Below are 25,450 nucleotides of genomic sequence, written 5' to 3'. Positions count from 1 at the left end.
CCTGGGCGGAGCTCGTATGTATCTTGCCGTCCGTGACCCTTCTTTGCAGTTGTTATAGCACTGCCATTCTTCAACGCTGACAGCCGCAGCTTGTTAGCAAAATGCAATCGGAGAACATAGGAAGCAGAGTTAAACATATAAACGAGTCAGCACAATCAGAAGCCGGATGGAAGAAGGTGTTGGGGAGGAGAACTGGCCTCCCTGCCATTATAGTTTTCTCGGAACAGCTAGGCCATCTCCCATTTTGAGTTTAAATTTTTTTTTTCATGAAACCTGGTTATAACAATGGAATTTTTGTGGCTCTTGAATGTTGTTATAAGTGGGTTTGAGTGTAGAGAGAGAGAACTGAACTTTTATTTTCCGAAACGGTAAACAGAGTCAGAATCCGGTTCAGCCTACATGGGAGGATTCCTTATTCCAAGAACCTTGTGGCTTGGGCTGCCTCCTTGGCCCGGGCGACGAGACTGCGTTGGTCGTCCAGGTCATCGGACGAAAGCTTGGCGTCCCACGTTTCAGTTGTCGTGTGGATCTGCGGTGAGTTGGGGCGCTCTTTTTGTGCTTCTATGGGGCGGCCTTCTTTGGAGTCGTCTTGTGGAGCTTGTGAGGTAGGGTCTGCGGATGTGTCACGCAGTGGACAATCCTGGACCATGTGTTGCAGGGTGTCTGGAATGTCACAATGGGGGCATGTGTCCGAGTACTGCGTGGGATACAGTCTGTGCATGATTATTCCGTGCACATAGGTGTTGGTCTGTAGGCGGCGCAGGATGACTTCTTCCTCTTTGCTCAGATTCTTGTGTGGCAAAGCGTACGTTCTTCTTCTGATTCAGTGGTCTTGCAGAAGCTCCGAGTACTTTAGGGCGATGTCATCAACTTTGGTGGCCGGCCTAGTGTGGCATGGCAGGAAAGCCCAGCTGGTATGCTCGCGAGCAGCAGCGTGTGCTGCCTCATTTCCTGTCATGCCCTGATGGCCTGGAACCCAGTTGATGAGGGTGTCTGGAAACGGGGCGCGTGCGATGTGATTTCTTAGTATTTTGAGCGCTGTTTCTGATACGCGTCCTTTTTGATAGTTGCGAGCTGCTGCTTGGGAGTCTGTTAGTATTACTGCTTACTGCGCGGATTCTGCTTTTCCAACGCTCCTTATGATAAGTTGTATGCATATTGCGCGGTATACTTCCAACGCTGATACAGTCCCGGACTGCAGGTGGGATTCTTGCTTTCTGGTCTGTGTCTGCAATGAAGCTTTCACTGTAGTTGAGGTAGCACAAAACTGCACGTGTGGTGGGTGTGAGCTTGAGCCGCTCTAGTTGGCTGATCTTATGAGCCTCGACAAGGTCTTCCTACGTATTGTGGACGCCAAGCTTGAGGAGTTTCTCTGTTGATGCCATGGGTGGGAGGGTCAAGGCTACTTGATTGCCTTTCGAATGACAACATTGAGTTTCTTGATTTCTGCCGGCTTGAGCGTCAAGTAGGGAGTTCCGTAGGTGATACGGCTAGTTAGGAGAGCTTGAATTATGCTTAGTGTGTCATGCTCCTTGAGTCCGCCTCATTGGTTTGTGATCCTCTTGACGAGGTGCGCAAAACTTGTGACAGTGTGCGTTGGAGACGCGGGAGAGTGGCCACCCCTGATCCATCCTTGTGGATGTGAAGTCCGAGTACGTGAAGAGAGTCGACTGTAGGGGCCTTAGTTCCATTGAGCGAGACGCTAGGATTGGGTTTGATATAGTTAGGTGGTCCTCCTTGTGTCCATGCTCTCAGGACGAGAAGCTCCAACTTTTCGGCTGCGCATTGGAGACCGCAGTCTCAGAGGTATCTTTAGATAGTATCGACGGCTTCTTGTAGATTGGGTTCTTGTTGTCCAGTAGTATGTGCTTTGGTCCAGAGCATGACGTTGTCGGCTTAAAGGGCATGGCTTTGGTTTGGGATGGCGTTCAGTTGTTTCAGGAGGGGTGAAATAACTGATCCTTGTGGGGTTCCTTTGTTGGGTAGTCGAAATTTATCGCTGCAGAGGTTGCAGATGCCTACTGTTGCTGTTCGGTGAGTCAAAAAGCTGCTGATGTAGTTATAGATCCGGGCTCCGCAGCCTGTATCTTCGAAGTTGCGGAGAATGGCTTCATGGCTCACGTTATCGAATGTGCCCTTTACGTCGATTGCCAGGATTGATGATTTGCGTCTGTGATCGAGGCAATCAAGCAAGTCTTCTTTGAGGAGCAGGAGTACGTCCTGCGTTGACAGATGCTGTCGGAATCCGAACATGGTGTGCGGCAAGTGTCCGTTGTCCTCGAGGTATGTTGTTAACCGGTTGTGCACCATGTGCTCAAGGTGTTTGCCCACGCAAGATGTGAGGGAAATGGGACGTAGGTTTTTGATGCGAAGGGGTTTGTTGGGTTTGGGGATCATGGTGACCTCTGAATGCTTCCAGGCCAGGGTAGGTCCCCCTTTTCCCAGCAGTCGTTGTGGTACTGTAGCAGTGCTGTAGTGGCAGATTGCGGGAGGTTGCGTAAGAGCTTATTAGTTATTCTGTCCTTGCCGGGGCTGGTGTTTCTAGTGAGTTTGGCTAATGCTGCGTGGACTCTGCCTGGGTGAATGGTCGATCGAGATCTGGGTTTGGTGCATTGTCATACACGTCTTTTCGCTCACTGATGAAGTGGGCTTGTCACTGCTAAGTTTTTGCTGAAGCTCACGAAGGAGATCATCCTCGGATCCAGCATGATTGTGGATCAGTCTGCGCAGATCTTGCCTCTGTTGCGTTTCGGTGCGATTGGTAGCTAAGAGAGCACGTAGGAGAAGCCAGGTTTTCTTGGTGCTAAGTGTCCCTTGTATGCTGTCACAAAAGGTGTGCCAATTTTTCCTGCTAAGTTGCTCTGCGTAATCTTGGGCCTGTACGGTGAGAAGGGCGATTCATTGCTTAAGTTTTTTATTGAGCTTTTGTCTCTTCCACCTCTTCAGGAGGCTTCTTTTGGCCTCCCAGAGGTGAAGGAGATGGGGGTCGACTGCAGGGGTGTTGGTGCTTAGCTGGATGCTCTTGGTGTGGTTTTCTGCAGTGATGAGAAGGCCCTTGAGCCAATGGTTGATGTCATCGATTGTTGTGTTGCCGCTGAGGTTGTCTCTGAAGGACTTCCAGTCTGTTAGTCGAGCAACTCCAGTCTTGGTTGGTTTCGGTTATGCACGATGTCAAGTTGGATAATGTGGTGGTCGCTTCCGAGCGTCTCCTAGAGTCGACTGCGCTCAGCCCAGTGGACGTTCGCTGTGAACGTAAGGTCCAGGTTTGTGTCCCTGGAGATACTGTTCCCAACTCTCATAGCCTGCAATGGGTCGTTCCAGCGGGTCAGCCTGTGTTGTTCAGCAGTGTCATGCACTCGCGCTCTCTTCTTGGTGGTGTTTGGATAAGCCCATGCTGTATGTGGGCCGTTGAAATCTCCCATTATGACAACTTGATGGCCTTTCATGCGTTTCCTGAGTTCACGGACAAAGTGGTCGAATTCCGGAAGTTGATCACGAGGAGGGCTGTATATGCTGGCAATAAAGAGGCTTTGCTGCGTTTTTCTGTCTGGTATGATCTCCACCATGGTGTGCTCGATGGGGATGTCTTCTATTTCGTGTTCCTGTGTTGTGAGAGTTTTCTTGGTAAGGATGGCTGTGCGTTGAGTTAGTGCATGAGCGCTGTATCCTTGAAGTCGGACGTCGTGGGTATTGGTTTCCTGTAGGGCAATTACATCAGGGTGGTCCAGTTTGACGAGTTCTTGTAGGTTTGCATACCGGGGACGGAAGGATCGACAGTTCCATTGCCAGATGAGCAGAGTATTTTGCGGGCTCTTTGTTGTGGTTTTAAGTGTTGCCATCATGAGGCTCTTCAGCTTCACAGGCAGCTTCATGGTTGGGTGAGATCGAGCGGGAGGCATTGCGACTGTTCATGTGAGCCTTCTTTCTACTCTGCTCGATCGTGTTGAGAAGGCTGTCGAGGTAGCACTTGGTGACATAATTGTTCTTTGCGTGTGCTATGAAATTGTTTACCTGGGCTGTTAGGCCGGTAACCTGGCTTGTGAGAGTTGCGAGGGTGGTGACTTGGGCGTTAAGGGTCGCAATCTTCTAGACGATAGGCTTGGTGATGTTTTCAATCAGGGCAAGGATGTTCTTTGTGAAGATGTCCTCGAAAGCCTGGAGGTGCTTTTGAACTCTAGCTTCGATAGCGGAATCAACTGCCTCCGTGGTTAGCGCTGTAAATGGTTGCTTGCTTCCATGTTCATATTCTTTGCATCTTTGGAATAGTCTGTCTATGAGACTGTTGATTTTGTAGCTTGCTCTCGAGGGCTCTTACGGCTACAGCTTCTGCCAATCTGACGCTGGCACTGCCTGAGCTGCCGGCCACTTCAGCGTAATTCAGGCGTTTTCGGGTACGCGATCGCGATCTTTACGTAGGTCTGTTACTTCTTGCGGTGCTACTGGAGGCGTTACTTGAGTTGGCGGCTCATCCACTGGCCACTTCAGCGTAATTCACGCATTTTTGGGAATGCAACCACGATCTTGATCGTGATCTTGACGTGGGTCTGCTAGTTCTTGCGATGCCACTGGAGGCGTCACTTGAGTAGGCAGCACATCCATCGGCAGCGCCTAGTTAAGGGAACTCATCGCGGTTGAGCTCCACCGACTGTCTTGCTCTTGGATCCTGTTTTGCCATTGCTGTCTTACTTGGTAAGGCAGTGGATTGGGCTTGAGCTTTTTCTTGCATTCTTTCCCAGACGTTCCGTGTCCTTCTCTGCAAATCTTGCACGTGGGATGGCAGTCATAGTTTGGGGGTTTGTTTGTTTTTCCACATTTGTAGCAGAAATTTGGGGTTGGTTTCGGGCAAACGTCTTGACAATGTCCGAAGTTGTCACAGATTCGGCAATACTGAACTGATTTGCGGTAGGGCTTGCATCGGTAGTCGCCGCTCTGATAAGTGATAGTGGTGGGTACGTGTGGGCCCTCAAAATAGATGACCGCCGTCGTCGACTGTCCGAGCATGCGGGCGTTGAGGACTGTATAGCGTGCTGACACTCAAATTCCATCCATTAGTTCCGCACTGCAAGTCCCAGGCGTGATACCGTAGATAACACCTTTGCTGACGTCTTCGGGTAGACGAGAGTTGGCTTTTACGTTGTAAATATGGCCTTTAAGCTGTATGTTAGTGACCTCGGCTAAGTTTTGAGAGTAGTTCTTGTTTGCTGTACTTGTAATGATGAGGTTTTCTTCTTTTTGCATTTGTACTTGCACGTTGTCGTGGAATTTTTTTTGCAATATTCCGCTGGATCTTCCAATTGCGTGAGTGACTGCGACGAGTGACCATTTGGCGTGTTCAAGGCCAGCTTGGGGGCAGTAGACAATCTTGATGTCGTCCAAAGGTAGCGGTGGCATTCTGAATTTGCGCGGCGGCGGCGGCATGACTGGCTGTTGTGTGGATTGGGTCACTGCGGGGGCTTTGATGCGCGTGATTTCCTTATTGCCTTTCCTTTCCCATGTTAGCCATTGGTCATTGAGGTCTATAGTTCTGCCACTGTTTTTATCGTAGGTCCTAAATTGCGCGACGTCGGCTTCTTCCGCTGAGTCTGTATGCATTGCGCTTGTTTCTTCTTTTCGTTCGCTTGACGTCGCGTCCGTCGCGGGTGTTTCTTGGCTCATCTCAAAGTCTGCTTGTCAGCCGCAGCACCTGCAAGCGCCGAGCCTCCTCTTCGGCTCACAGTGCACGTGCAATGCACGTGCGGCAGCGAGCGCTGTCGGCCTCCTTTCACGTGCACCGTGTGCCTGTTGCACGTGCGACGGCGGTTCTCCACAGTGGGCCGTTCGGGTCTCGCGCGGCGTTAGGCTTAGCAAGGCGCGGGATGGTCGGTAAAGATGAAGCTCTAAATCTTGACCAAAACGCACTCACTTTTAAAGTAGGTGGTATCCGCTGGTTCCTTGCAGCTTGCCGATTCTGTCGGTGAAAAATGAAAGGGGTGAGTGGCCTTTCTGTAGAAATGAGCGCAAGACGCACGAGCTCATGTGAGGCACGTCAGTACTCCACGGCCCCTAGCGGAGAGTCGGTTTGAGGGTAAAATGATCTTTTCTGGATACATTTGTTTTTGGTCGTTGTTGTTGTTGTTGTTTTGACATTCGATAGTTCAGATTTATTTACGTTCCCTGTGGAGTCCAAATTATCTGTCGTCAACTGTACTGAGTCAGAAACATGGCAAGCCGCTGCTTCAAAGTGCTTGCCAAACGAGGAACAAAGAGGAAAACATACTAATTCTAATTTAGTTCATAAGCGAAAGGTTTGGACAGTTAATTTGGAACACACCTCTAGCCCCGCTTCAAGTACAATCACCGTATACACTGCTCGCAGAGTTTGAACAAGGTCTAATGAGAATCAAAAGTGCTTACATGTCCTCTGAAGTTGTAGCCAAAGCTTTGTGTCATGCACCCTGTCACAGTTTACAATATCCACCAAAACAGTTGTGCTGAGCCACACCGGCGTCGTGCACATCATTATAACTGCGGAGGCAACTCAGGCAGCTGAACGTGATCAAACATGGCGGTGCCCATGGGATTGTCATGAAAAGGGTCTGTAACAATGCCAGTTTTAACAATAATTGAATATATCAATGAGCAACCGTTGTCACATCAACTGTTTTATAAGTACTGTGGCGAAATAAACTGCTCACTATAATGCTCCCCATGCCACGTTTTTGGTTATAATAATCAAATGTGCAGTCATGTGGGTTGGTTCAAGAACAATTTGTGATAGGTTGTAAAAACTGACACTAACAAAATCTACGCATTCAGAAGACATTTGCTTGTAGGTGACAGAATTTTCATTCCATAAAATTTCCAGGAAATTAAAATCTCCCAGTGATAAAAGGGGCTAATTAGGGTCCTGAACAACTAGATTGTTTAGAACATCACGAATGTCATTGCAAAGTGAAGACACGGCATTAGATGCTTTGTAAAAAACACAGAAAAGGACTTGACAAGTGTGCTTAGCTCTTCTCCCTGCAATTGTCTTCTTCTCATACAGGCCAAGCTTGTTGGCAGTGTGTGCCGACAACCCAATTGTGCAAGTGCTTGACGTGTCAAAGACGGAGGACAACATCACGTGAGTTGGACATGCACTTACTTTCCTTACACAGCAGGAGAACAGCGCAAGAAACAAGGACGGAAACGAGACACCGCACAATCGCTTCCTTGCCTCCGTTCTCGTGTCTTGCACTGGTCCCAGGCTTTCTAAGATGAACCAACAGCCCTACATCACACCCTTTTGTGTTTGCTTGCTCGTTGTGTCCCAAGGATTTTTGCATGCCTCGCAGCTGTCAATGCATCTGCAAACATATGTGTTACACAAGTGTGCTTTTCCTTATCAGAGCACGCAGGGTGCATATTCTCACATTGTAGTGACGCTGAAGAACCAGGTAGCAGCAAAATAGGCAGTCACAAATTTAGCTCTTTATTGGGCAAACTTTTACCAGAAAAACATGTCACATTCAAAGCACAATGATAGCAGCGAGCACTGTCACTGGTGGTCAAAATCTGATCTCACCGTCAAACGCATTGACTATGTGTACAGTCAATGTCAGATTTTTCGGACTTCCTAGAGGTCGCGAAAACATTTGAAAATTGGGCAGTCCGAAAAAAATGAATGCATACTTTTTACTGCCCCTTGTTTTGTGGCTTGTGCTGTAAAAGTACATGCAGGGACCGAGTGACATGACGGTACTTCTCAGCTCAACAAAAAAAAAGAGCGCACACACCGTTTATTGAGCACGAATATATATAGACGCACAAAGCCACAGGTGGCGCCACGTACTGGTGGCAGCTAGGGTGCCTCGATGCGTGCGCCCTCTCGGAGGGTGGAGTCATTCTGTGAATACTCGCTGCACAATGCCTGTTCCCGAAAGTCAGCTTCGCCTCAATACAGAAGTGTTGCATGGTGAAGCATACCAAGAGTGGGCAGATTCAGTTGTCACGGAACACAGTATGTATTCCTTAATTTAATTATACATGCGTGCACCCGCCATCCCCTGTCAAAGTATGAGCATTGATATGCCGAATAAGTGTACTGGCAGAGCTATTTCACATGTGCCTGTGGTGATTTGAACCCTTGGGAGCATTAAAAAGCATACATTCGCTGTTTTTTTTTTTTTCAGATGTTTTCACGGCTTCTAGACAGCCCGAAAATTCAGATGTTGACTGTACTCGATCATTTACTATTATAGTTTTGGTATATATGGTGAAAAACTCTGCTAAGGTCAATGCATTGCATGCAGCCTTACCACAGTGCTCACTTGGTTTTGGGACAAACGAAAATTTCATTCTGTAATTTTAACGTGGTGAAACCACCGTTTGATTATGAAGCACGCCTGTCTTGGTACAAGGGTTGTCTGAGCCATCAACTCCAATCGAAAGAAATCCTGTACCCAATGCTGACAAAGGGAACAGCGACGAAAGCAGCACATACGTGCACAAATGTAGGATTGATTAGCCACTGGAAGGCAAAAAAATAGTACATACCTGCCAACCCTCCCGATTCGCCCGGAAGACTCCCGATTTTTTACTGAACTTCCAGATTTCAGATCGTTGTCGTATATCTCCCGAAAAGTGGTCTCTGTTTGCGCAGTAAGGGTTTTTGCGAAACCAGCACCATGCGAACAGCCACATCGTAATCGTCAGCTTGACCAACAACAGCTGCACTAGTACCATCGGCATCATCGACTAAGCAGCCGACTACGGGGCCTTGTAAGCCGACCAAAGCCAGAGCCAATGTAGCTCTTGCATTTCGTGCATGCCTCTGAAACAAAGACATGCGTTTTACACTCTTAGACAAAGGTACACCCATTGGGGTGTACCTTTGTCTAAGAGTGTTCAGCGTACAGTGAAAGCTCGTTAATTCGAACTTCAATAATTCGAATTTATGGATAATTTGAACTGTACGATTTGGTCCGGCCAAGCTCCACAGAAGTCTATGTATAAAAAAGTCCGTTAATTCGAACGCGAGAAGGTTCCCTCACGGATAATTCGAACTACGCTCGCCTGGCACACGGCCAGAGAAACGCGCTTACTGCCTACACACAAGGCTGTATTGCCTCCGAAACGGAGAGAATGGCGAGAGAAGGCAAAAGCGGAAAAAAATCCAACCGATGCGGGGTCAGCCAGAAGGCAGCGGCGGCTGCCGCCTCTCCGTTCTCCGTAACCTCCGAGACTTCTTGCCTGTTGCGAATCTCGGAGGCTTTGCAAATCTTGTACAGCTGCTAATGTTGTGAGAAAATGTTCCAAAAGCCAGGGGAACTCATGCTTCAAAGTGTTGTTTACACTGGCTTTACTCAACAAAGTATAACAAAAGCATAGACGTTTCGCCACCTATGCGGGTGGCATCGTCAGTACACAATGGCAACAAATGAGAAATACATCCTATTTATCTATGAAAGTGCCGTAAACATCCGGCAGGGGGCCACGGTTAGAGTTACATGAAGATTGATTACGACGGATGAACCATGATTCTACGAACTTTCTTGGGCCCCATCGGCGTTCCCGTGCTAGTGTGGTTACATTGTTAAAATCAAACATGTGTCCCTTTGATAAACAATGATCAACCAATTCTGTCTTGGCACGTGTAGCATGGGTGGCTTTCGTAGCATCTCTTAGATGTTCCTTGATACGGGTGCGACGTCGCCGCCCTGTCTCGCCAATGTAGCTGGCATCACAGTCCGAGCAGTTGACCTTGTAGATGACACCACTTTGTTATACTTTGTTGAGTAAAGCCAGTGTAAACAACACTTTGAAGCATGCTAATGTTGTGCGGAGATGGCACGGCAATCGCCAAAACACAGCGAATCAAGTACGTCGCAGCTGCGCTTGCAATCAAGAACCAACGAATCAGGGCCTTCGCCACCTTCACATGTTCAGCGTCTTTGTCTCGGCAGTCTTCATCGGTTGTGCACCTCTGTTTTCAGCTTAGGAGGTATCGGCCGTCGCGAATCACTGTGATAGTGTTAAGCCTCGGCTAACGTTCGTTTCGGTGGACATCGGTGGTGTGGCACAGTCGGACCCAGAGCTTCGACTTGAAGGTGGCGTGTGCCCGCGGCACACGCCATCACTTTCTGACACGCCAAATTTCTGACATGCCCTACTGCTTCCAAATCGCAGTGTACTGTTGCTCTCCTCCACTTTCGTTAGTTCGAACTGAAGCGGCTTCCCCTTGCGGTTCGAATTAACGAGCTTTTACTGTATTTGCCACACAACAATAATCGCCATCTGCCTTGCTTGCGTTTCCTTTCTTGAAAACGCCGCACCCGCTACTTTCCTGTCGGGAATGCTATGTCATGCTGATAACGTGCATGCCGTTCGCTAATGGGAAGTACTGGGCTCGCATCGTTAATGAAAGGAAATGCAGACAAGACAGATGACGATTATTGTTATGTGGCAAGCTACAACCCAAAGGGTGTAATTTTGTTTTAGAGTGTAGGCCGTGTGTGTGCGGTGCACCGTGTAAAGTTAGAATCCTCGTGTGCTCGATGCCATGGCACTATCAAAGCCTAAGACAAGGTATGTCCGAAGTTTTTGCGATCTTATACTTCTTCATTTTCGTTCTTTTTGACATAAAGAAAAGGAGAACATTTTGTATGTGTGGCCGCGACGTCAGCGTGTCTCACGGTGGCAAAGGTGACATGAAACTGCACGTTTCCACGGCGAAGCATCAAAGCTATGTTCGCACCGCTGAGCAGCAAAGCAACATAGTGAACTTTCTCCAAAATAACTGCGACAACAGTGGCTTTGTGTCTTGCTTCTATGTTGAGCAGCACTTACTGATTGCACAGTAACAACTCACTTCATCAAATGGCTACAGATTACTGCTGTACTACACCAAGTGTTACAAAAAGACAAATTTTTCTGTTTCGAAACTGATCCAAAATGCTGGTGTGGTTGCTCCTAAACTGCTAAACAATGACATTTTTCCTGCTCCAAGAATTGCTCCAAATCCTAAACTGCCTGGACCACCACTGGTAAAAGCTTCATATTGCTGTAACACAGTACCAGTACCAACATCAGATGCATCAGTCGTGACTACTACAGGTAATTCAGGATTGAACACCTTAATGACAGGAGAACATGTAAGACGAGCTTTCAACTGTTTGAAGCTGTGTTGGGCATCATCAGACCAAACAAAACTTTTCCCTTGCCTTGAGCATGAGTGAGGCGAAGCAGTTCTACCAGATCCACATAATCATCAATGAATTTGGCATAATAACTACCGAGTCCTAGAAAAGATCGAAATGACTTAATATCTGTAGGAGCAGGAGTATTCAGAATTGCTTTTCCCTTGCTTTCTACAGGCGAAATGCCTTCAGCTGAAATTTTATGGCCTAGAAAAGTAAGTTCTCTAACTGAAAAAACACATTTTTCATTAAGTTTCATACCACTGTTCGAAATGCAAACTAGGACTTCTCTCAAGTTAGCATCTCAAGTTAGCTCAAGTTGTGTCTTACTCGTACCAAAATATCATCAAACAGACAAAATTGTTGCAATTCTTGAAAATTTGTGGCATAATTTTCTGAAATACTGCTGGTGTGGATGCCGAACCAAAACAGACACGTTTGTATCTAAATAAGCCTTCATGAGTTATGAATGTGGTGAGATCTCTGCTATCTTCCTCCAATAACAGCCGAGGATAAGCATATGCTAGATCTAGCTTAGAAAAATAAGCGGCACCATGAAATATCTGTAGTAATTCCTCTACATGCCGCAAAGGATACCCATCAATGACCATTTCCTTATTTGGTTTCTATAGGTCAACACGGAGCCGGATGGCTCCATCCTTGTGCACGACAGTGAGTGAGGACACCCACTCAGAAGCCTTGACGCACTTGATGATGTCACAGTTCACTGGTGACTTGGTCGCGGAGAGCCAGGGGTAGTCTGCGCAACTTTGAAGATACTGGTGTTACATCTTGTTGTTGATGAAATCAGTGCACGAAGTTTTTGACGAGACCCAGCTCGTCACTGAAGAGGTGATCAAAACCCTGAGGTACAGCTACGGAACTCTGTACTGAATGAAGTGATGCCAGACAACATGTCAATGACATACCATCGATCTAAATACCCAAGTGCTGGATGGCGTCTAGTCCCAGCAGTGATGTCCCTTTAGTCGTTACGTGAAACATGATGGAGTATGACCTTTGGAAAAACTGGACAGTGGCTTGAAACAAACCTTGAATGTCAATGCATTGCTTGGAGAAATTTCTCAAGTCCATTGATGTTTTTGACAGCATGTGCTGCTCACCAAAATGATGTCTAAAATCATCGGCAGTCATCAATGGCACAGACGCTCCCGTGTCCACCAGCAGTTCCAGGGAGACGCCGCTAACTATGACTTGAACTTCCAAGTCTTTTTTAGTTTCAAAGGCGATGATGGTCGACAGACGCGGTAGCTGATCTGAGATTGTTGACGAAAACAGCGTACTTGAGCTACTTTCTGCGGAAGAGGCATGTTGCACAGTGGTTTGAGTCTTTCAGCAAACTAAAGTGAAATGGCCCAACATGTGGCAGGCACTGCAGTGCCAATTTCTTGCTGGACAAGTCTTGTAGGACGTGATATGTTTTGTGCTGCCACACCGATTGCATGCACGATGTTCGAAATTAAGTCCTTTCTTCACATACTGGTCTTCCTGATGATTTACTGAGGTCTGCGAATCACCATGGTTCCCGGAGGAGCCTCGCGATAAATGTCAACCCTCTTTTCGGCTTCCTGGAAGTCGGCCATCTTGGCACGTCGACGGAACGCCATGTGGAGATGTCTCAACCCTTTGTATATTTTCAGAGCCGAATGTGCAGTTCACTCAATCCAGTGCTTCTAACAAATTGCCAGTTTCTTCCGCCTTGTCCAGAGACAGGTTTTCATCATGGGCTAACAGATTCTCGCGAGCGCTGGCTTTCGCTACACCATAGATAATCTGATCTCGGACGTGCTCGTTATAAGTGGTGCTGAAGCTGCACTGGACTGCTCTTTCTTCAACGCCGTAACGAAGTCAAGAAAATTCTTCCTCCCCCAAGTTGCCTCGGGATCGTAAACTCGTTCCTCTCCGCCAATACGTTTGTTGATGCGGCGAACAGGCGGTCAAGAAGTTGCATGAGTTTTGGAAATTCCAAACCGGCCGGAACAGAATCGGCTGACGCTGAAGCCACTTGAGCCAACTATCTTGCCGCTTCCTGCTCCTCTTCGGCGAAGTACTTGCACTGTCCTTCTCCCAGCACACTGACGAACGCGGATGCTCGCCGCACGTCCGTCCATTTGCCGCCGCCGGCCGCTTCAAGGTGGGCCTGGAAAATTTTTTTCTATCAGTTCCACAGAATAGACAGCGGGCAAGGCAACTCAAGAAAGACAGGAAGGTTCAGAGCAAAGAAAGCCATGCCAAGTATGGGTGCAGGAACAAGCCAGAACTTGAAGCAGAAACATAGAAGGTGAGAGAAATGGGCTGAAGAAGGCTTAGGTGGTTGGGCCTCGCAACACAAGTGCATTGGTGGAGGTTGCATGCCGTGCACTCTCCGAAAAAATTGTTTCACTCTCGAAGTTCGTTAGTGCCCCGAAGCTTCAGTCGGAACTTAGCTTCAGCCGGAACTGGAGTGGGAATCCCATCCTCATCGCCAAAAGTTGTTGTGTCGGCATCGTTGCCGGTGCTTGCCGTGTGCTTTCCAGACGCTGGACCCCCGCCGTCTGTCGCTGTCGACAGAACACCTATCATATAATATTGTTCGCAAATGCTTTCATAAACCTGCTCCGCAAATCCATTTCACTGCTCCAGAATGTATTTTTGGCTGCTCCAAAAGCTGCTCTGAAATGGCATGTGGCTGTAGCATCACTGATAATGAAAAGCGCTAGGATTATGAACCTAGTTAAACCTCTGCATAATGAAATTCAATATAACGACATTCTCGATATAGCAGATTATTAACTTTTCATTGCCTCTTGGCCGTAGAAACCATATATTTAGAACCTCAATATAACGAAGTGTGTTTCTTTGCGATTTAAATATAACAAAATTTCTCTGCCGCGACAATAAATGGGAACTTCCGCAGATGCACATGGTCAAATAATTGAATTACAAGCGGTTGCTTGCAAATGGCACTTCTCAAATCGCATGCCACGCAACAAGAGCGACCGCCGAAGTGGAGCCGCATCATGTTCGGTATAAAGTGCAAGTGCGATATCGTGCCCTGCGCACTGTGTGCTTTAGGTGCGAGTGTAAGTATGCAAGGGTGAGACAAGAAAGATAGTGGCTTTACAAGTGCCACCTTCCGTACAAACAAAGGCAAAGAGGGGGAGGGGAGCGAGCTTGTAGTAACGCGATCAAGCGCATGCGAGGGGGCGGGAGGCAGGAATGGGGGCTAAGTTGGCACATGTCTCAGCCATGGCTGCACATGGCTGTAATACGGCTGAGCACATACACAGCCGCACACACTGCGTTGGACGTAATCTGCCGCGTATGCAAAGAGTGGACGTGCTGAGATGGCATGACATTGTGTAAGCTTACTTACCGCATGTTTAGTATTTGAGGTTGCGTAATCTCGGGTTTCGGTGACCCGTTAGAGCGAGAGGCAAACAAAGCATTCACTCTTCATGGCCGGCGCTTTTCCTGATAGCGCCGTCGCAGTGTGGGTGACGCTATCAGCCGCGGGGGCGGAGTGCATGCAAAAGCGTGGCTGGCTTCACTTAATCTATACCACTGATGTTAAGATATATTCGAAGTCCGTTTTGCTCATCGTCTTGAATTTCCATATCCCGCCTTGCCCGTGTTTTCCTTGTCATAAAACAGTATCATTCGTCACCGACTCCAAAATTTATCCAAATGAATTGTTTTCTCATTCAACTTTCTTTAGATTGTCCGATAATTTGGAAAATTCTGCGACCCATTTCCATGTAAAATTGATCGGTGACTGTGCTTGTTTCCATAAAGGGTCGAATTTCAATACATTGAAATTTTCATATAATAAAGTAAATTGCCGATTTTACCGACTTCATTTTATTCAGGTTTAACTGTATTATTATGCGTACATTATTTAGCTTTTTGTGATGGACCAGTTTGTCACATACTAGTGATGGTCAAGGATGCATTAGCAAAACTGTGAATGACAAAACTAAGTTCTTATTGGGCAAACCTGTGCCCATAAAGAACAGGCTACACTTAAAGCAAAACGATATTGACGAACATAGTCTTTGATCGGGGAAATCTGAGCTGCGGGTCAAACGCATCGGCTTTCATACATGGGTCATTGATGGTTCCAGAGTAATCGCTGGTGTTCGCACGTCTTCCAGAAAGTACTACACAATTCGTGTCACGCATACAATCAGATTGCACAATGTTTGGTGACAACAGACAATGGATGAAGCCATCGATAACATTCAAGAAACTTCCGACACATGCAGGCATGTCGAGCGCCGAGCAATAATGTTTAAAATTTGTTAGCTTGTGAAAAGCGGTCATCCGAGAAAGATAAACAAGTACACTTGTCATGGCCTCCATCTTAACAAGCATGGTCCTGGTGCTACGAACATAATAGGAAAGCTAATAGGAAAGAAAAAAGTAACAAAGCAATAAAGAAACACAGTCCCAATGTTTGTTAGCACTGTTAGAACAGCTGAAGGTGCAGAACATCGACTAGTTCAGATGGCGCCGCCAAATGCCATCTAGCACGACCTCAGTCCATTGCGCCAATGTGTCGGATGATCTTGTAGGGTCCAAAATAGTGGTGGAAAAGCTTCTCACTGAGACCTTGTCAGCATATTGGGGTGCAAACCCAAACACAATTGCTAGGCTGGTACTCCGCGTAGCTTCGACGAAGATTGTAGTGCTGGCTGTTGCTCCTCTGCTTGTTTTTAATGCGCAGGTGGTTGAGCTGTCGGGCTTCTTCGGTGCGCTGGAGATAGGCGGCGACACCGATATTCTCTTTGTCATTGACGTGCGGCAGCATGAATGGTGTGATCTGCTTTGTTTCTTGCACCGCCATGTTGTAAGCAAAGGTTGCATATGGAAGGTTGGCATCCTGCGTCTTGTGTTCGATGTCGACCTGAATTGCCAACATGTCGGCGAGTGTTTTCTTTAGCCTCTCCATAAGACAATTAATCTGCAGGTGGTAGGCAGCTGTCCTCCTGTAGTTTTGTGCAGCTGTGTTACAGACATGCTTGCGTGGGCTCTGCTGTAAAAGCTGTTCCTAGTCGGTGATGAGCACTTCTGGGGCACTGTGTCATAGCAAAATATTCTTGATGAATAATTTCACCACTTCGGCCGCACTACCTTTAAGCAGGGCTTTCATTTCGGCGTAGTGGCTAAGGTAGTTGGTAGTTACAATGCTCTGCTTATTCCCAGATGTTGATGTCGGAAATGTCCCCAATAAGTCTATCCCGATTTGTTGGAAGCGTTGGCAAGGAGGCTCGATTGGCTGTAGCAGTCCTGCTGGCCTTGTTGGGACGCCATGCGTTGCTGACAGTCTGAGCATCTCTTGATGTAACAGGCGACGTCAGTGCTGAGGCACAGCCAATATTGACTTCTATCCTTGCAAGCATCCGGGAAAATCCGAGGGGCCCGGCTGTCTGGTGATCATGCAGGGCATGTAATATTTCTGGCTGCAATACGACACGCATGACGAGAAGGCAGTTGGCGCGGACTGGGAAGAAGTTCTTTACGAGGATGTCGATTTGCAGGGAAAATGAAGACAATCCTCGCCTAAATTGCCTAGAGACAACTTCGGTGTTGCCTACCAAATACTCATTGAGGCTTTTTAAAAACTCCAGGTCTGCTCGTTACTGTTCAGTGAAGTCTTCTGCGCTTATTGTTCCTAGGAACATGTTGTCATTCTCGTCGTCTGTGGCGGGTCAATGGGGGTACGTGATAGGCAGTCGGCATCAGAGCTTCCATTATGAGTTGTAGACGACAGTGATGTCGAATTCCTGGAGTCTGAGACTCCATCCTGTGATGCTTCAAATTGGGCAGCCTACACGAAGCATGGTCGTTGCTCATGACTTTGGAGGGCCTGTCGTAAAGGTAAAGGCGGAATTTCATGGTAGCTCAAATGATGGCAAGGCATTCTTCTTCCATTGTAAAATAATTGACTTCAGCTTTTGACAGCAACCGGCTAGTGTAAGTAATGACCCTTTCCAATCCATCTTTCCTTTGGACTAGAATGGTGCCGAGGCATAGGTTACTTGCATCTGTGTGAATTTCAGTATCAGCGTCTTCGTCAAAGTGGGTGAGCGTTGGTGGTGACTGCAGGCACTGTTTAAGCTCCTGGAAGGCTTCGGCTTGCGGCACTTGCCACTTGAGATTTACATCTGATTTCGTGAAAAAGGTTAATGGCTCGGCGATGCGCAATAAGTTCTTGACGAAGTGCCTGTAATGGGCACACAAGCCAAGAAATCTACACGCTCCCTTCTTGTCGGTAGGCTGTGGGAAGTTAGCTGTGGCAGATGTCTTCTGTGGATTGGGGCGGATTCCAAATTTATGGATGATGTGGCCGAAAAACACGCTCATCGTAATTGAAGCAGCACTTTTCCAACACTTTTCCAGCACTTTGCCTACTGTGATAGTCAAAATTCCCAGTGAAGTCAATGGCGTTGTCCAAGTAGGCGAGACAGGAATGCCACTTCAACCCTGTTAACAGCGTGTCCATCATGCTCTGGAACTTTGCAGGTGTCAAGCGCAGTTCGAATGGCATAACGTGAAATCTTAGAGGCCGTCCGGCATGATGAAGGCAGTCTTCTCGCGATCCCTCTCGTCGATTTCTGTTTGCCAGTGACCAGTCTTAAGATGCATCGACGAGAACTACTTAGCGTTACAAAGTCGATCCAATGTGTCGTCTATTCATGGGAGGGGGTATGCGTCCTTTTTAGTTATCTTGTTCAACCAACGATAATTGACGCAGAAGCGCAGCCCTCCGTCCTTTTTCTTCACCGAGACTACAGGAGATGCCCATGGGCTTTTCTGACCGCTAGATGGTGTCACGCAGCATTTTATCAGCTTGTTGCTTTATAGCTTTACGTTCTCGCATCAAAACTCTAAGGGCTCTGGTGTAGTGGTCGAGCACATTCTCCGTTTATTATGCGTCCAACACTTGATGTCGAAAATCAGTCTTCATATAATCAGGGAAGACGTTTAAGCTGTTGCAGCTTACTCATGGGGAGACTTGGATTTATGTCGAACTGGTTCCTGAACTTTGACCGCCGAGGTAGATGAATCCTAGAGGACAAATGGTTTGCTGCTTTCCACATTATCATCGTTGAATGCCGTCGTTGTGCCCTTGTTGATGTGCTCGAATGCATGACTGAAGTTTGTCAGCATCACGTTCACTTTTCCTCCGTGCAATCAAGTGATCCCTCTTGTGACACAAATTTCATGCTCGAGCAGTAGACGTTGGTCACCTTCGATGATGCCTTCTACGTCTGTGAATGTTTTGGTGCCAACGGAAACGACACTGTTTAAGTGAGGTGGGATGCTGGCTTGACCTTCATATAGCGTTATCGGCTTCAGATTGATGATGGCGCCACATTCATTCAGGAAGTCCATGCCGACGATTACATCTCTTGAACACTGTTGGAGGATAATGAATGTGGCAGGGTAGGCCCGATCATGAACGGTAATTGTTGCCGTGCAGATTTCATTCAGCGTTATCAGCTGTCCTACAGCGGTCTGAATTTGGGGGCCTTCCCATGCAGCCTTGACTTTCTTTAACTTGGTGGCAGAGGATCAACTCATGATGGAGTAGTCGGCTCCTGTATCCACTAAAGCGGTGACTGCGTGACCGTCAAAAAGCAATGGAGGCCGATGGTTCTATATCTTGTCTCGTTATCAGGTCTTCTGTAGGTGGTGTAGTCTTGGCTTCAGGCTTCGTCTTGATGGCGGCGTGTCGCTGCTATATCATTAATGTTGTCTTTTCGGCATCTTCGTAGGTAGTGGATGATCTTTGGAATTTTGACGAACATTAACCGTATCTCCATCGGTTGGTGGTTTCAGTTTCTCGGATATGGGCTTACAGGCTGACCTCGGGCGTGTTCAGTGTATGGCGGGCACTGCAGTGACAGGTAGCAACCTGGTGATGGCGAACAAGATGGTCGTCGAGAGCTCCATTAAGTGGCTGCGAAGTAGTCGGCGATCTCATGTGGTCGCTCGCCAAGCTGTGGACGCAACATGTTGGCAGCGAAGCCTCGTAATCCCATGTTGCAGTATGGGCATGGTGTAGACGTGGCCTGCTTCTTTGCAGTGATGGCACAGCAGGCAGTGGTGGGGGGTGCGCCAAATATCCGTTTTCATTGGGGCATTGCAATAGCCAACGAGCAGGTGGGCTGGCCTCAGCTGCGTCGTCTGGCAACAAAATTATGACAGGGCCTGATGTGGGTGTGGAGGGGGGATGTGACGGCGGGCTGCAGCGGCGTAGCTAAGCGCTTCTGGTTGAGGCTTCAGTTGTTCAGGGCCTCGTAGAGACTGCTTGATCTCCTCGCATACAAGGGCGGCAATCGAAGTCACTTGAGGCTACGATGAAGGAAACAACTTCTGAGGTTCCTCCTGTATGATCGCTCTGGTAGTCTCGTGCAAATAGTCGATGCCCAGTGATTAACCTTCGGCTTAGTTGGTTCGGATCGTGCGGTGGTTGAATTGCCAGTTTTGTCAGTTTTGGTTGAATCGCCAGTTTCTTCGATGGTCTTCGGTGGTTTTCGTATCATTCTAGCATCATGCATGAGCAGGTGAATATTCTTCTCAGACATTTCCAGGTCAGCGTGGCGGAATATACTGGCCAGTTCTTCCATAAAGATGGCAATGTTCTCGTTAGGTAGCTGCGCTTGGGCTTCCAGTAGAACTTCGGCCTTTTCTTTTTGGACAACGCTTGTGAAGGTCCTCAAGAAGTTACTGTGGAACAGATCGGGTGTTGTGAGGGTGGACTCACGGTTCTCGAGCCAAGTCCTCGCGGCGTAGCCTATCCTCACAAGTGAAATTGTTGAAGGCTGAGATGCTTTTGAAAGTCTCAAGCCAGATTACTGGATCCTCTGACGAAGCTCCACAGAAGGTTGAGCTTCGCCCACGGAAGGTGGTGGCTCTCTCGGTTGTTGAAGCATGATGGGGGACGCTGGGGCTGCCATTGTGGCTGTTGACTTGACCACAATCTCTATGGCCCTATCAGGCAGAAGTCGGTCGCCTCCTAGGCTGCTAGCTGTTGTGAAGGCTGATGTAGCAAGCAGCATGGCAGACGATCGAGCGAGCCGAACCAAATGTCAGAACATCGCAATGTTATGCTCTCACGTGACTATAGCTTCTGCCTCATGGCATCACAACACAGTGAAAACGAAACCAAAATTGGCTGCTGTAAAGCTATTATGTTAAAATATTTGGAGTATATTTAGGCTTGCCAGAATTTTTGCTACACTTTAGGGGTCACGGCCTTATAAATTTAATGAAAATAAACAAACAGTAGATAATATAGCCACGTGGTAGTGACGGTGAAGAAAGCAGCAACACTGAATGGCCAAACTAGTGTTTTATTGGGTGAACCTGTGCCCTCAAAAAGAGGCTACACTCAAAGCACAACGATAGCGGCGAACACAGTCGGTGATCGTCCAAAATATCACCTGCTGGCCAAGCGCGTTGGCTTTTATACACGTATCATCGAAGGTTTCAGAGCAATCAGCGGTACCCGCGTGTCTTCCAGAACGTTATACACAATTTGCGTCACACATGCAATCAGATTATACAAGAGAGAGAGATAAGAGGAGGAAAGACAGGGAGGTTAGCCAGTGTAAAGATTATACAAGCTTCGGTGACAACAGAACCATCTATAACATTCGAGAAACTTCCGATACATGCGAGCGCCTCTCGCATTGAGCGATAACATTTCTTAGGCAGTGAAAAGCGGTCACCCGTAAAAGATAAACAAGTCCACGTATCAATATCATGTCAGTACTCCATAAAAAGACGCCGACTGCCTGAGGGGGGCATCTGTAGCAGCCGCTGCTACAGCCTTCACCACTGCTGTGTGGACATGCTGAGTGCATGAAACTCACTGTCACCGGAAATCATAGCAAAGAACCTTCAATTATCATGGCAGTAGTTTTCAATGATCTGAATGGCGCTGACAACTACCTCTCTCGTTAACATGGTCATCCAACAGGACAGTGTCAGCGCTCGAGTTCCAAGGATGGTGCTAGCGACTGGGGTTACTCTGAAATCTGAAATAAAATCTTTCTGTATCTGCATATGCAGTCACCAGTGCGTCTGTTTTTCTAAACGTGCGTTTACTTTGTCTTAGCCACACCGACGATATTGATCCCCAAATGTAAGAAATAAAGTGCACCCCTTGCACAAGAATACACAGTATGCTAGAATGGAAGAAGGAAATAAATTATTGTACGAGGGAGCATGATGTCAGGCAGTCAGCCTTCATAAAAAATTTTCTGTGAAGCCACTCCCTTCACCTTACTTCCCTCAGAAACTCAGCCCAATGCGTGAGCCTGCACTCAACAAACTTGGCTCACTGTGTTTGGCTCCTAATAGATTTAGTCGGTGTGCGGTTCTTCGGATGTAATTTGCAAACTACTCTGTACACATTTATCCCAATGTGCTTGTGTGACTTATGTCATTTTTTGCAACGTATATACATCTTTCGTCATTCCTGTTGGTTTTTCTAAGGAGCGTCACTGAGTGCGGTGGTGGAAGACATTAAAAGTTACTGTGACATGACTACATGTTGGGTCAACCCATTCTGCCTTCAATTTTATCGTATAATGTGTGCTTCTTTCTAGTTTTCTTCTTCCTCAATATATGCTGGTACTTAACTAACATGTTGTTGGGGAGGATCGTATCCTTCTTCAATTAGTGATGGAGAGAGGTACTCTGCGCTTTTCACATTAAACCGTAGCCTATGTGTAACATACCTATCTGCTCATGTACTCTAAGTTTGAATGATTTGAGTCTACGTAACCATGTTATGCATAATGTGCTTACCTGTTCCTGTATCTTTAGTTTGTATTATTTTTTGTGCATTTAACACTTGGGTAATGTATTTCCATGATCGTGTGGCTAATTATTTCATATACAATTTATGTACTGATGTATTGCCAACCCTTACGTAGGACCTCTATCATGGTGTCTTTAGGTATTGAAGTGAAGTGATTTCAGAGCCCCCCCCCCTATTTTGTGTTTTGCAGCTACCGCAGCGAGGAACACAGCAACTTCGTGCGAGGCCTCTGCTGGACTGGTGAGCATGTGCTCCTGTCGGCGGCATGGGATGGTCGCGTTGTACAGCACTCGGTCGGCCCCGCACCCGAAAGCGGGGACGCACCTTCCTCTGCCAGCGGCCAATAAACTTGTATACTTATAAAGGAGCTCTAATTCTTGTATGCTTGTGCAGTGCAAAGTGCTTGTAAAGTACTAAGCGTCATTTTCAGAATAATCTTCAATGCCTTCTTCATCAGCCTAGCTACTGGTACTCATTCACTATCACACTCACGTCTACTCACACCAGTCGGTAATCATTCACATTCATACTTCATCCACTCACACTCTTCATCACTCACTCACAGTCACACTCACACCCATGCCTTTGAAATGAGTCTGAGGGAGTTTACTCGTGAGTGAGTATGCCGACCACGGTGTAAAATACTATTTTCAGGTGAGTTTCATGCTTGTTTCATGCTTGCAGATTAAGTCTCCGGCCACTAGGTGGCTCATCGACCAAAGGCACAGCAGCAGGTGCTCTTCCCATGCTTCGATATAGGAAACATCCTTGTTTTAACTACTATTTGTGTTCTGCATACTTGCCACCGTTTTGCGTTGTCAAGTACGTTCTTTATTTCGGGAGATCCTTGGCACACGCACACGCAGTCTGCGTTCCGTCCCGCCGCACCGCACACGGCTTACTCAGCCGATTACTTCACTCACTGGAGTGGTTTAGTTGAGCATCTTTACGGTACACTCCGCTCCGAGTGGCCCCACTAAGCCAAAGTGGAGTGGCGGGCAATTTTCACGTTTTAGTTATACGTTTAGCGTAGCGGAGCATACATTTTGTAGTTGCAGCGCCCTCTGGCCAAATGCAAGGTTATGAAAGAAAATAAAAACACCTATAGATCACTTTTATACAGTAAAACGTGTTTGTGTGTGTGTGTGTAGACAAGATGATTTCAAATTACGTGCACCAGCCACCTCCTGCGTCCATCCAGTTGTTTACTGCTACCTGCGAAAGATAGCGGCAGTGAAGCGGGCAACGCGGGCTCGCAAGGCACGCGCAATCGGAGCAACCTGTCATCAGCGCGAGACACGAGGGAAGAAGAGGTGTGGGACTCTGGCCAAAAAGACTGTGGGCGTTCTAGTGAGGTTCCCGCTTAGCTGTTTGTCGGGCACAAGCTTGCCCCACGTAAAGTTATTAGAACAGCGTCAATCAACTGCGTTACAATGTATATATGACTTATTTGTCCATGAAGTATGTAGACACGTGCTTGTTAATTCGTTACCAGTCTGTGCCAGTATCCAATGGAAAATAAAGCGCCGTCTTGGGGAACGCTACGTGATAGCCAGCGATTTGCTTTCTGCATTCAATCCAATCCTTTCTAACGCCAACGCTAGCTAAAGCACTGTGCAGCACGCTCCGCTCAGGCAGCTTCTACGCGGACCGTGTTCCTCGCTCCGCTAGCCCGCACAGCTAAGCAGACGGCGCATGTGCATTCGCGCTTGTGCTCTGCTCAGCTGCTGAGCGGAGTGTAAACACGCTCAACTAAAACACTACTAAGTTCGTTGTCGTGCGCTCCCCGCATACCGACTGCGCACACACGCCTTCCATGTTCTACCTCCCCGCCACACACCGTTGCCTACCGTCCCGTGCATGTTACTCTATGGAGTTGCCTACCGTCTCGTGCCTGCGACTCTAGGCCACCTGGCGTCGGTCCAGTACCCTCACAAATCACCTCCGCCCCCCTTTTATCTTCTGAAGAGTGCTTTCAAGGCACATGATAAGGGCTGAGCTGGTCTGCATTAGCGAGGCCTTTCTGTTTCCCTGTAGCCGAGTCTCTAAGTCTGTAGGTATTGCGTCCAATATGTGCAGTGACTCTAAATGGCCCTGTGCGTTGAGGGGCAAACTTGGCTGTGAATCCAGTGGCTGCCTTAGCGGGTGCGTGTCCCGCGGAACCAAGTCTCCATCCTAGAATGTAGCTGGAGCGCACTTTTTGTAATACTTTGCCTGGCTGGCTTTTGCCAAAGTTTGGTGGTCTTGTATAAAGGCCCAGGCATCTCGAAGGTACACATCCAGTTCAGATGCTAGGGCATGAGGCACAGAAGCAGGTACTTCGGTGCCAGCTGCCTGATTGTGATGGCTCCATGGGTTCCATAGTTCCTGCCCATAGTACAAGAAGGCAGGCGTAAAGCCAGTAACTACACTTTCGGACGTGTGCATTGTAAACGCCACTTCGGGCTGCCTTTTGTCCCAGTCCCTGTGGGAAGTGCAGTAGCCCACCAGGCATTGTTTAACCGTGTTTAACCGTTGCGTTATGGCGTTCCAACGTCTGTCCTGCTGGTCTGTTGGGACTGTGTGGCTCTCCTTGATTCCCCAGTGCTGGAGAACGCCTTTCCACAATTTGCTTATGAATGGTTTGCCATTGTCGCTAGAGATGGAGCTGGGCACACCATGCTGGCAAAAAACGATTGTTGTATTGATCAATTAAGGAGGTAGGCGCACCTAATGGGAAAAGCTCCAAAAACTACATTAACTTGTCCAGCACCTCCAGCACTAGCATGTATTTGCGGCGCCGAGGGGTTGCGGGCAGTGGCCCAATAGGGTCCACACTTAGCTGCTGCATTGGGTGGGTGGCCCATAAACTCACCATCGGTCCTTTTGGTTTTTGCCGGTGAGGTTTGAAAGCCTGGCACTGCTCGCAGCTGCGGCTGTAACGAGACATATCGGAGCAGATAATGAGCCATGTGAAACGGCTCTTCACATGTTTCCAAGTTTCAAAAAAGCCTAAATGCCCACTTAGGGGGTGGTCATGCTCCATTTTCACTGCCATGTCTCGTAAGTGTTGGGGAAGCCAGGTTACGTTCACCGACCGTGTGCGTAAACATACCATTGTTCGAGATTTCGCTGTCATCAGCTAGGGCCTTCACGCTCTTGGACCATTTAGCGTCACCACGTAGCAGGCTAGACTAAGTTTTGCAGCTGTAGTGGATCGTTCCATTGTTCCAACTGGAACTTTGCAGTGTCAGTGAGTGGGGACACATCAGTCCAATCAACAGGGGCTGCTAGTTCAAAACGAATGGTTTTTGTGACTTGCACTTTGATTGGAAACCAGTCCTCTGCCAAACAAGGCTGAGTACATTCGGCAGCAGGAATGGGGCACCTGCTTAGTGCATCCGCTGCGATGTTGGCCCATTCTTTTCGATGCCTTATGGTACATTTGAACCCTTGTAATCTCAACACCCAGTGT

General features: G+C 47.8%; 1 protein-coding gene across 2 annotated transcripts in view; it reads left to right on the top strand.

Moving 5' to 3' along the window:
- LOC135899650 (methylosome protein WDR77-like) overlaps positions 1-22,360 on the top strand; it is a 225,214-nt gene extending 202,854 nt beyond the window's left edge. For both annotated transcript variants that reach the window (XM_065428958.1, XM_065428957.1), the window contains 2 exons: positions 7,028-7,105; positions 22,187-22,360. In XM_065428958.1, the coding sequence (XP_065285030.1) occupies positions 7,028-7,105; positions 22,187-22,343 (235 nt within the window). In that variant the 3' untranslated portion in view covers positions 22,344-22,360. The remainder of the gene's footprint in view (positions 1-7,027; positions 7,106-22,186) is intronic.
- Positions 22,361-25,450: the final 3,090 nt, after the last annotated feature.

This window comes from Dermacentor albipictus, unplaced genomic scaffold (genome assembly GCF_038994185.2).
Source record: "Dermacentor albipictus isolate Rhodes 1998 colony unplaced genomic scaffold, USDA_Dalb.pri_finalv2 scaffold_16, whole genome shotgun sequence".
Taxonomy (NCBI): Eukaryota; Metazoa; Arthropoda; class Arachnida; order Ixodida; family Ixodidae; genus Dermacentor; species Dermacentor albipictus.
Note: the sequence above shows the minus strand (reverse complement) of the source record. Positions and strands in the feature narration are given on the sequence as shown.